Source organism: Salvelinus alpinus, chromosome 12 (genome assembly GCF_045679555.1).
Source record: "Salvelinus alpinus chromosome 12, SLU_Salpinus.1, whole genome shotgun sequence".
NCBI classification, from domain to species: domain Eukaryota; kingdom Metazoa; phylum Chordata; class Actinopteri; order Salmoniformes; family Salmonidae; genus Salvelinus; species Salvelinus alpinus.
Genome location: NC_092097.1, coordinates 42,499,344 through 42,511,679, shown reverse-complemented (window position 1 = coordinate 42,511,679; position 12,336 = coordinate 42,499,344). Strand labels below are relative to the sequence as shown.

Genomic DNA, 12,336 nt, shown 5'->3' with positions numbered 1-12,336 from the left:
TTAAAATAGACGTCCACCCACATCGCTCATGCCTACTCCTATTCCTGAACTTGCCGGCATGTGCATGGGTGATATAAAAGACTTATCCCGGCAAGAATGTGGTAAAAATGGGACTGTATGATTTGGGCTCTATAAAACATTGCCAGCATTTTTTTAAAAGCCAATACACCATATAATCTGTCTGTAAAGGGTATTAGAGTCTGTGTGTTTATTTCATTGACCATACCTTGGATTAGGGAACACTGCATGGAGCATTTACTAAGAATTTATTGGCAGCCTATTTGTCACTAAGCCATTATTAGTCATTGATGCACTATTTAGCAGAATTGGTTAAAAGGCAACACATCATTTTACCCAGTTACTAAGTCCTGTCCCTTCCCCTTTCTCTTTCTGTCTCTCTGAGCAGTGCGGCCAGAGGAGAATGGTGTGGAAGCGGTCCCTGTGGACAGAGGGTCAGAGCGAGGCCGCAGGGGGGGGCGAGGGGGTAGAGGTGAGTGTCATTTAGTGGCACTTTCTCATGTGTTCCAGTCAACACTCCCAGGTAACTTGTGGTATCTTAACTACACACAATTTGTTTGGTTCCATGCTTTCTATGTGTTGACCTAGTGTGTGTCTGTCTGTGTGTGTGCTACAGTCGGATCTGGAGGCAGAGGAAGGGGCAGGGTGCCAGCGGGAAGCAGGTTCTCAGCCCAGGGAATGGGGTGAGTTATGGAATACACACACCTACACACACCAACTCTTACACACACACCTGTCTGGTTCCTCGTACACTGCTTTTTCTTACACCTAGACCCCTCCTCTCCTCAGGACCTTTAACCCAGCAGACTACACTGCAGAACAGAGGACAGGGGCCACACAAGATGACTCCTGGGAGTCAGGAGCCATCAACAGCACAGACGGGACAGGTGAGGCCAGGACCATGAAACACTGGGCTTTTCAAAAAATTGTGTGCACACATCCACCAATTTCCCCAGGTGCAGAGTTGAAAAAATATCACATCATTACTGCATCGTTTTGAACGTTGGTCAGGATGTATTCATTGGTCAGGATGTGTTCATTGTTTTTAATGTTCCTTGTAGACTGGTGCTAGGGAAATGTCCCTGGACTTCAGTTCATATTCTAACGCCTCTTCATAAAGCCTCTGTTTTTCCCCCTTCATCTCTGACCTGTATTCAATAACCTCTAACCCCTCACTGGTGTTCCCCATGCAGTGGCCTGGAGGAGTACACTGGAGGACTGGGCTGCTGAGGACTGGAGCGAGGATGTGAGTCTGAGTACTGGGGAGTAGTGGTCAGGGGGTGGAGGGATCTGTGAGTCTTATGTTCACGTTTTGGAGATGTATCTTCAGATGGAACAAATACAATATACAAGTTATCATACAGCGTTAGTTGTTTGTTAAAAAGGTTTATGCTAGTTGATATGGAGCTTTCCTTGAAGTGGACAGTGTTAGATCAGTGTTGACAGTGTGGACAGTGTTAGATTGTAATTGAACAAAACCATAGATTTGCTTGCATCTCACAACTCTGCCTATTGCATTTGTCACCAACTCAGTAACCCTCTCTCTGTCTTCCCTCAGCTCTCTGAGACCAAAGTGTTCACTGCCTCAAGTGCACCGGCACCTCAGAACAACATCACACCTGGGCAAAGGTAACTCCCTGCTCAACATCCGCACAACCAACTAGGGCACATTTCAACACTGATTTTGGTATTGTGTTTGTGTATATATATGGGCTCCCGAGTGGTCCAGCGGTCTAAGGCACTGCATCTCAGTGCTAGAGGCGTCACTACAGACCCTGGTTCGATCCCAGTCTGTATCACAACCGGCTGTGATTGGGAGTCCCATAGGGCGGCGCACAAAATATAGGACAATACTAGTGCCCAGCGGTGCACAAAACAACAGTTTTACCTCTTTGCCAGGTTTATTCCATGGAGTGATATGTTTGGCCCAGCTCTATACATGCACAATATCCTGGATGTATGGATCCTTCACCTGTAGACAGGGTTTTCATAGTGGCTGTGATGTATATCTCTAAAGCAGGTCCCCATTCTGACTGTGTATGTGTATAATAGAAATAGTATTATGTTGTAATAATTGTATGTGTATCTCCTGTAGCCTGGACCATGCGTCTATGCTGCAGAAGCCAGTGGGAGGAGAAGAGGCCCCCTCTCAGAGCCTGGTCTTCACAAACTCCCACCATCACCCCGCCCGCAACGGGTCGGCCATCGGCACAGGCAGTACCAGCTACGCACATGCCGCCCTGGTGAGCCATACCCTCCCACACACTCGTTTCCTTTACAGTTTTCAGATACATATTTCCTGTACATGATCACCATATTTTTGTTGTATTATCATAGCGCCCCATTAATTCTGAAAATATGTCTTAAACAATTTGCGAGCACCCCAATCTAACTCTCTGTCTCGCTCGCTCCCTGCCAGTCGTCAGTGCTGGGGGCAGGTTTTGGGGACCTGGGTCAGTCTAAGAGGAGTCAGTCCAGTCCAGGGGCCCAGATCTTGGAGCAGCTGAAGGGCCCAGGCCTGGGTCCTCTCCCCTCCTCCCAGGCAGCCCCCCCTCCCAGCACACAGGGGACCAGCAGCACCTCTCTGGGGAGTAGACTCCCAGGGTTAGGAGTAGCACCCCCGGTCCTCCCTCCGCCTTCCACTTCCAGCTGGGACATCAAGACCCCAGAGCCTAGCACCACCACCACCTCACTCACCTCCCACTTCAGCCGTGAGACACACACACACTTGTTTTTCTATTCTCGTGGGGACCTAAACTTTATTTAAATTCAAAATCCTATTTTACCTAACCGCTAACCCTAATTGTAGCACTAACCATAAACCTAACCCCTAAGTTTAAAAAAGCCTTTGTCCTAGTGGGGTACGTGGGAAGAATTTTCCTTGTTTTACTGTCCTTGTGTGGACTTTTGGGGATTTCACATCCCCACGAAGATAGAACACCCACCACACACTCAAATACTTTTTGTCAGATTTAATTAGAGATTTAACAAATTCATCTATCATTTCAAATACCTGGCATATGGCTTCAAAAAATACATGACCAAATGTCTTCATGTGGTGTTTGTGTCCATATGCCTGGCTGATCTGTGTTTGTGTGTTTTTGCCCTCCAGGGGAGTTTAGACTGCAGCCTGAGCCGTCCCTGGTGCTGAGCCATCTAGTCCAGAGACACGGCGCCCCCTCTCTGCCCCTGGCGCGCCAGTCCAGCCCCCCGCCAGCCCAATCCCCCTCCCCCAGCCAGGGACCCCCCCTGGCCGCCATCGGTGCCAAGCCTGCCCCCAGCGCAGGGCCGGACCCTCAGGGCAGCAGCTCGCTGCAGCACCGCATTCCGCAGCTAAAGGCTCAGAAACGAAGGATACCTCCCACCTCCAAGGTAAGGAACCAAAGTCAAGTCTTTCCTCGATTCCCTGTGTGAAGTCAAGGAATCAAAGACGGGGGGAATCAAGGAAAGACCTGAGATTCACCCAGTGTGCAGGTCAACCTTTGCTATTAAGGCTCTTAGCCTAGTTCTAAACCAAATCAAATTTTATTAGTCACATGGGATGATTACACCAGGTGTAGGTAGACCTTACAATGAAATGCTTATTTACGAGCCCCTAACCAACAATGCAGTTTACAAAAAATACAAAATAAGAAATAAAAATAACAAGTAATTAAAGAGCAGCAGTAAAATAACTATAGCGAGACTATATACGGGGGGGTACCGGTACAGAGTCAATGTGCGGGGGCACCGGTTAGTTGAGGTAATATGTGCATGTAGGTGGAGTTATTAAAGTGACTATGCATAGATGATGATAACAGAGTTGCAGCGGAGTAAAAAAGGGGGGAATGCAAATAGTCTGGGTAGCCATTTGATTAGTTCAGGAGTCTTATTGCTTAGGGGTAGAAGCTGTTTAGAAGCCTCTTGGACCTAGACTTGGCGCTCCGGTACCGCTTGCCGTGTGGTAACAGAGAGAACAGTATATGACTAGGGTGGCTGGAGTCTTTGACAATTTTTAGGGCCTTCCTCTGACATCGCCTGTTATAGAGGTCCTGGATGGCAGGAAGCTTGGCCCCAGTGATGTACTAGGCCGTACACAATACCCTCTGTCGTGCCTTGCCGGTCGGAGGCCGAGCAGTTGCCATACCAGGCAGTGATGCAACCAGTCAGGATGCTCTCGATGGTGCAGCTGTAGGACCTTTTGAGGATCTGAGGACCCATGCCAAATCTTTTCAGTCTCCTGAGGGGGAATAGGTTTTGTCGTGTTCGCTTCACGACTGTCTTGGTGTGCTTGGACCATGTTAGTTTGTTGGTGATGTGGACACTAAGGAACTTAAAACTCTCAACCTGTTCCACCACAGCCCCATCGATGAGAATGGGGGGCGTGCTCGGTCCTCATTTTCCTGTAGTCCGCAATCATCTCCTTTCTCTTGATCACGTTGAGGGAGAGATTTTTGCCCTGGCATCACACGGCCAGGTCTCTGACCTCCTCCCTATAGGCTGTCTCGTCGTGGTCGTTGATCAGGCCTACCACTGTTGTGTCATCGGCAAACTTAATGATGGTGTTGGAGTCGTGCCTGGCCGTGCACCCCTGAGAGGCCCCTGTGTTGAGGATCAGCGTGGCGGATGTTGTTACTTACCCTTACCACCTAGGGGTGGCCCGTCAGGAAGTCCAAGATCCAGTTGCAGAGGGAGGTGTTTAGTCCCAGGGTCCTTAGCTTATTGATGAGCTTTGAGGGCACTATTGTGTTGAATGCTGAGCTGTAGTCAATGTATAGCATTCTCACATAGGTGTTCCTTTTGTCCAGGTGGGAAAGGGCATTGTGGAGTGCAATAGGTATTGCATGATCTTTGGATCTGTTAGGGCGGTATACAAATTGGAGTGGGTCTAGGATTTCTGGGATAATGGTGTTGATGCGAGTCATGACTAGCCTTTCAAAATACTTCATGGCTACAGACGTAAGTGCTACGGGTCGGTAGTCATTTAGGCAGGTTACCTTAGTGTTCTTGGGCATAGGGACTATGGTGTTCTTCTTAAAACATGTTGGTATTACAGACTCAGACAGGGAGAGGTTGAAAATGTCAGTGAAGACACTTGCTAGTTGGTCAGCGCATGCTCGCAGTACATGTCCTGATAATACTTCTGGCCCTGCGGCCTTGTGAATGTTGACCTGTCTAAAGGTCTTACTCACATCGGCTGCGGAGAGCGTGATCACACAGTCATCCAGTACAGCTGGTGCTACCATGCATGTTTCAGTGTTATTTGCCCTGAAGCGAGCATAGAAGTAGTTTAGCTCATCTGGTAGGCTCGTGTCACTGGGCAGCTCTCGGCTGTGCTTCCCTTTGTAGTCTGTAATAGTTTGCAAGCCCTGCCACATCCGATGAGCGTCAGAGCCGGTGTAGTATGATTCAATATTATTCTTGTATTGACGCTTTGGCTGTTTGATGGTTCATCGGAGGGCATAGCGGGATTTCTTATAAGCTTCCGGGTTAGAGTCCCGCTCCTTGAAAGCGGCAGCTCTAGCCTTTAGCTCAGTGCGGATGTTTCCTGTACTCCATGGCTTCTGGTTGGGGTATGTACGTACGGTCACTGTGGGGACGACGTCATCGATGCACTTATTGATGAAGCCAATGACTGATGTGGTGTACTCAATGCCATCGGAGGAATCCCGGAACGTATTCCAGTCTGTGCTAGCAAAACAGTCCTGTAGCTTAGCATCTGCTTCATCTGACCATTTTTTTATTGATTTAGTCACTGGTGCTTCCTGCTTTAATTTTTGCTTGTAAGCAGGAGTCAGGAGGATAGAATTGTGGTCAGATTTGCCAAATGGAGGGCGAGGGAGAGCTTTGTGTATGGAGTATAGGTGGTCCAGAGTTTTTAATTAAAATTATTTATTTTTTTGCATTTAACATGCTGATAGTTTCCCTGCATTAAAGTCCCAGCCACTAGGAGCACCACCTCTTGGTGAGCGTTTTCCTGTTTGCTTATGGCGGAATACAGCTCATTTAGTGCGGTCAGTCTGTGGTGGAATGTAGACAGCTATGAAAAATACAGATGAAAACTCTCTAGGTAGATAGTGTGGTCTACAGCTTATCATGAGATACTCTAGCTCATGTGAGCAAGACTTCCTTAGATATTGTGTACCAACTGTTATTTACACAAATACATAGTCTGCCGCCCCTTGTCTTACCAGACGCCGCTGTTCTATCCTGCTGGTGCAGTGTATTACCAGCCAGCTGTATGTTGATAACGTCGTCGTTCAGCCACGACTCCGTGAAGCGTAAGATATTAGTTTTGAATGTCCCGCTGGTAGTTTTATCTTCCGCGTAGGTCATTGATTTTATTTTCCAAAGATTGCACGTTTGCTAGCAGAATGGAAGGAGGTGGGGGTTTATTCAATCGCATACGAATTCTCAGAAGGCAACCCGCCCTCCGGCCCCTTTTTCTCCGCCTTCTCTTCACGCAAATGACGGGGATCTGGGCCTGTTCCCGGGAAAGCAGTATATAATTCGCATCAGGCTCGTCACTCGTTAAAGGAAAAAAAGGATTCTGCCAGTCCGTGGTGAGTAATCTCAGTCCTGATGTCTAGAAGTTATTTTCGGTCATAAGAGACGGTAGCAGCAACATTATGTACAAAATAAGTTACAAACAATGCCAACAAACAAACAAAAAAACACAATTGGATAGGAACACGTAAAACGTCAGCCTTCTTCTCCGGCGCCATCTAACACACCTGATTGATCTAATCAATGTCTTGATGCTTAATTGATCAATGCTTAGCATTGTAGAGCACTGCTCTAAACCAAGAAGCTAAGGGCGTTTGAGGGTATTGGGGATCAAGATAAGCAAATCTTTGCAGATCCTTACACAGGCTGATCTTCTCAGATACAAGGATTGTAAATGATAATGTTACCGACAGTATGCCCACTTTGCGTGAGAGCTTTCCCTCCCCTCCTGTCCAGATCCCATCGTCGGCGGTGGAAATGCCCGGCTCTGCCGACATCCCCGGTCTCAACGTTCAGTTCGGAGCGCTGGACTTTGGCTCGGAGGCGGCCCTGCCGGACTTTGGCCCCGTGGAGACATGTGTCAGCGTGGCCTCCAGGGCCCCCGCCCCACAGAGCCAGACCAACCTCTACTCCAAACCCCTCAGGTGGGTCACAATTTTTACCACAGGTGTATTCAGTTAGGTTAAATGTTGCAGATAGAAAGTAATGAGTTTACGTGATTCTCCTTTGTCCTGATTGTAGATTGTCTATCTGTTCTGCACAACATTTCTATGTTATTCTATGCCTAGCTATATGTATTCTGTTATGTTGCACTCTCCTGAACAGATCACAGGGGTGGCCAACAGACTGAAGACCATGCAACCACACCCCTTGGACTAGAAGTCTATTTAAATACTTTATACTATGAACTTGTACTTATGGCATGTTTATAACTAAAACCTTCTTCTCTGTTTGTCACCAGTGAATCTATGGGCACCCCTCTCTCCATTCCCCTCCCTCTGTCCTCCTCTGAGCCCATCTACCACTCCCCGTCGGTGGCCATGCCCAGCCTCGCCCCCTCCGCTATGGGTATGGTCAGCTCCTCCACTCCCTCCTCCTCCATTTCCTCCTCAGTGCCCTCCTCCTCCTCCACTTCTCCCTTCGTCTCACTGGGAAGCGGTTATGACTGTGGGCCTGTGGCCCCTCACTCACGCCTGGCCTTCTCCCAGAGCAAAGAGGCCCCCGGACCAATCATGGTGAGTCAATGTTTAGGTTATCTATCTAACATTGAAGGCCACCGGAGTCAAAGTCGTTCGGCACCAAACGGACTGAAACATGGAGGAACGACCTGAACTTGTCCAATAAGAAGCGTTTGTTTTTATTTTCCGTTGCAAAACGTTTTGCTACGGTGTGCACTAATGAATAAGACCCTCCCACACAGTGTCATGGCTTGTGTAATTGTGAGACGCACCAGTTGTTGTATGATAAAATAATTTCCCACTGTCGGATAATAAAGATAAGTTGACTTGAGTGAAGAATACAAACTTGGTCTTTTGCTCGTCTCAACAGAACGGTCTGAACGGTGTGAGGACGTCTGCGATGGACAGTAAGTAACACATTTCATTAAATCAATCATTCAGTGCTGCTACTTTTGTAGTTAAATTATGTGATTGTTTCTCCCTCTCTCTCTTTCTTCCCGGCTTCATCAGCCTCCTCCACGCCAAAGCCAGAGTCTCCCTCTCCGAGCATCAGTACCAGCAGTGCTCCTGCCCCCTCTGCCCTCATGCCCTCCTCCATACCCCCCCACAGCTCAGCACTTCCCAGTCTGCCACACGACATGCCCTCTGCCAGCTTGGCAACACTGAGCAGGTAACACACACGCCTACTCACTTTTCCCTTGACGTCTTTGGATGTGTGCTTGTATTGATGTGAGTGAGAGGCAATTTATGCATACAGAATTCAAGTTTGCCACTATAGGCTACAAATGCAGTTACCTTCTAGTATCTATTGAGATGAATATACTTGATTGTGAATATATCTAAATCAAGAGCAGAAGGCAAGTGGTGTATATATAAATTAATGAATGTCCTTTATACAATGCATTCGGAAAGTATTCAGACCCCTTCCCTTTTTCCACATTTTGTTACGTTACAGCCTTATTCCAAAATTGATTAAATAGTTTTTGTCTTTCTTATCAATCTACACACATTACCCCATAATGACAAAGAAAAAACAGGCTTTTAGACATTTTTGCAAATGTATAAAAAATGTAAAATTGATATCACATTTACATAAGTATTCAGACCCTTTACAGAGTACTTTGTTGAAGCACCTTTGGCAGCGATTACAGCATCGAGTCTTCTTGGATATGACGCTAGAAGCTTGGCACAACTGTATTTGGGGAGATTCTCCCAATCTTCTCTGCAGATCCTCTCAAGCTCTGTCAGGTTGGATGGGGAGTGTGGCTGCACAGCTATTTTCAGGTCTCTGTTTGATCGGGTTCAAGTCCGGGCTCTGGCTGGGCCACTCAAGAACATTCAGAGACTTGTTCCGAAGCCACTCCTGCGTTGTCTTGGCTGTGTGCTTAGGGTCGTTGTCCTGTTGGAAGGTGAACCTTCACCCCAGTCTGAGGTCCTGAGCAATCTGGAGCAGGTTTTCATCAAGGATCTCTCTGTACTTTGCTCCATTCATCTTTGCCTTGATCCTGATTAGTCTCCCAGTCCCTGCTGCTGTAAAACATCCCCACAGCATGATGCTGCCACCACCATGCTTCACCATATGGATGGTGCCAGGTTTCTTCCGGATGTGACGCTTGGTATTCAGGCCAAGGAGTTGCATTTTTGTTTTTCATGGTCTGAGTCCTTTAGGTGCCTTTTGGAAAACTCCATGCGGGGTCATGTTCCTTTTACTGAGGAGTGGCTTCCATCTGGCCACTCTACCATAAATTCCTGATTGGTGGAGTGCTGCAGAGATGGTTGTCCTTCTGGAAAGTTCTCCCATCTACACAGAAGAACTCTGGAGCTCTGTCAGAAATTTCCCTGACCAAGGCTCTTCTCCCTCGATTGCTCAGTTTGGCCGTGCGTCCAGCTCTATGAAGATTCTTGATGGTTCCAAACTTCTTCCATTTAAGAATGATAGAGGCAACTGTGTTCTTGGGGACCTTCAATGCTGCAGACATTTTTTGGTACCCTTCCCCAGATTTGTGCCTCCACACAATTTTGTCTCGGAGCTGTGCCTCCACACAATCTTGTCTCGGAGCTCTACAGACAATTCCTTTGACCTCATGGCTTGGTTTTTGCTCTGACATGCACTGTCAACTGTGGGACTTTTTATATAGACAGGCGTGTGCATTTTCAAATCATAAATTCTGTTTTTTATTTATAATCAATTTGCAAGAATTTCTAAAAACCTGTTTTCGCTTCGTCATTATGGAGTATTGTGTTTAGATTGTGGGGGGGAAATCATTTAATCCATTTTAGAATAAGGCTGTAACGTAACAAAATGTGGAAAAAGTTAAGGGGTCTTCTCTCTACATTGTAGTCATGGCAGCAGTAGTCATTCCTCAGTGCTCGGCTCCAGCTCTCTCACTGTGAGTATGGCATAACACACACTCACACGCACATTTATTTTAGAGAGGTCTATACAGAGTACAACCTCCTCCTTATCTCTCTCTCTATCCCTCTCTTTGTAGTACACCAGTGTGGACAGTAGTGTGAGCTCTCTGGCGCCCTCGTCTGGCTCCTACTCAACTGGCCAGGCCCCGGCCCAGTCTCTGCACCAGGCCCAGTCTCTGCACCAGGCCCAGTCTCTGCACCAGGCCCAGTCGCTGCACCATGCCCAGGCTCAGTCGCTGCACCAGGCCCAGGCTCAGTCGCTGCACCAGGCCCAGGCTCAGTCGCTGCACCAGGCCCAGGCTCAGTCGCTGCACCAGGCCCAGGCTCAGTCGCTGCACCAGGCCCCGGCCCAGTCGCTGCACCAGGTCAACAGCAGCATGGCTCACATCATGGGCACCATGAGCCACATGAACAGTATGGTCAGTAGCATGGGTGGCACCAGCGGGCTACACGCCAGCCAAGCACTGGGGCTCAGCGCCAATGGAACCACAGCCCAATCAAACCTCTCCTCGGCCCCCAGGACCGCACCGCTGCTCTCCTCCTCAACTGGTACTCACAAATATATTTGTGTACACACACACACACACAATTAGCCAGAAACATGAAGCATACAAGTGAAACTGTAGTTGTCTAGAAGCCGTGTGTGTCCTTGTATTATCCAGGTAAAGCTCATCCTAACCTGTCCCAGGGAGGGCCCCCACTACTGCCCAACCAGTACATCATGGGCCCAGGAGGCCTGCTGCCAGCCTACCCGGTAATGAGTGAGTGTGTGTGTGCATTAGTGTTGCACGGTATACCGCAACTTCGGTACTTTTTCAATACTACAACATAAAAAACAGTTTGGAACTAGATTATTTTAACTTTCGGTACTTCTGTCAAATGTGTCTCACGTCATATACGGATTGAGAGGATCGTGTCTGTCTAGTAATTTTTCTGAATCTTCTTAAGGGGGCAGAAGTGAACTAGCCAGGCTTCTTGCGAATGTGCCACTTTTGAAAAGCAAGCAACAGCATGCCTTCTAATGAAAACATCATACCTCCACGTCCCACAACTTCACAGAACTGGCTCCAAAATGAAATGGAAATGCTTACAGAGCATATGATGGCCAGCCCACCAAAGCAAGTATTCAAAAGGTGTTGAAAAGCAGTGCAGTGCAAGGGAGGTTTATTTGCAAAAGAACAAACTATTTTACACATGACATTTGCATTGTAACGCTATTCTACTAGCAACTCAATTCAAATTATTTTTGAGTGACAATGACATGAACAAATATTCAGCATGACATTCATGTGAGCATTATAATATGATTACAACCCAAAAGTAATGTAAAATGCACTCATAACTTAGCTATGACGGCAATATATTTAGGCTACTTAGCTTTGCCTGGGCTTGCTAGCAGTAGCCACTAGCCAGCCAGCAGCCCTGGGCGGACCATTGCCCCTGGGAGTTGAAATGCACTCTGGGAGTTGTAGTATGCTGTGTAAAATCCATTGTATTTCAATGGTGTGTTGACTATTGCAGTATAGAAGCTAAAGAAATTAGCTTCAAAGTGTTTTTATGTCATTGTGGAACTAAACTATTACAATCAGTTATTTAGCTATAATGAATCATAGGTCTAATGAATGTAATTTGATCCAATATAATGTTCATATATGAGCAAATTAATGCTGATATGTATTAGGGCTATCCCCGACATAGAAAATTCTTGGTCGACTGAAAGTCATCTGTTCTTTTGACCTATCAATTGGTCAAAATGTTTAACCGTGTAGCCTATTTTTCTATATATAGACACACCCTATGTGTTTTAATAAAATCAACTATATATGCATTGAGCTTGTCTGATGCTTTAAGCTCACTGTTTGATGAAATGAGACAAAATGACTCAAGATAACCAGAAGAAAAAAACCTTAACCTGTCCCGACCATCCTCCTCCCGCTCCTACTGGCTTTCCCAAATTCTGCCAGTACTCTTCCTGAAGTTGCCGGTAATAAGCTACACGGAGTCGGTGAACTTTCTCATGTGGAATGCCAGTTTATCTTACCATTTCTACCGATCTGCGTGCCAGTTATGGTTTTCATATGCACATTTTCATGGAACAGTTTAATTTATAATTATATCTTTGTATCTGTCATTAATGTGGTTGATCAAAATTCTATCTAAATGAAAATGATACAAACCAAGAAGTAACTTCTACTGCCATTGCCAACTATATAAAAATAGCCTATCAAGACAAAAAATT

The 12,336-nt window shown here is 46.8% G+C and overlaps 1 protein-coding gene across 3 annotated transcripts in view; it reads left to right on the top strand.

Moving 5' to 3' along the window:
• LOC139536168 (ubiquitin-associated protein 2-like) overlaps window positions 1–12,336 on the top strand; it is a 31,716-nt gene that overhangs the window by 10,225 nt on the left and 9,155 nt on the right. For 2 of the 3 annotated variants that reach the window (XM_071336419.1, XM_071336420.1), the window contains exons 6-20: window positions 407–541; window positions 635–701; window positions 808–905; window positions 1,212–1,264; window positions 1,577–1,647; window positions 2,114–2,261; window positions 2,438–2,729; window positions 3,131–3,390; window positions 6,961–7,148; window positions 7,466–7,739; window positions 8,053–8,089; window positions 8,193–8,352; window positions 10,024–10,072; window positions 10,175–10,646; window positions 10,760–10,851. In XM_071336419.1, coding sequence (XP_071192520.1) covers window positions 407–541; window positions 635–701; window positions 808–905; window positions 1,212–1,264; window positions 1,577–1,647; window positions 2,114–2,261; window positions 2,438–2,729; window positions 3,131–3,390; window positions 6,961–7,148; window positions 7,466–7,739; window positions 8,053–8,089; window positions 8,193–8,352; window positions 10,024–10,072; window positions 10,175–10,646; window positions 10,760–10,851 — 2,396 coding nt within the window. The remainder of the gene's footprint in view (window positions 1–406; window positions 542–634; window positions 702–807; window positions 906–1,211; window positions 1,265–1,576; window positions 1,648–2,113; window positions 2,262–2,437; window positions 2,730–3,130; window positions 3,391–6,960; window positions 7,149–7,465; window positions 7,740–8,052; window positions 8,090–8,192; window positions 8,353–10,023; window positions 10,073–10,174; window positions 10,647–10,759; window positions 10,852–12,336) is intronic. The other variant, XM_071336421.1, reaches the window with a different exon arrangement.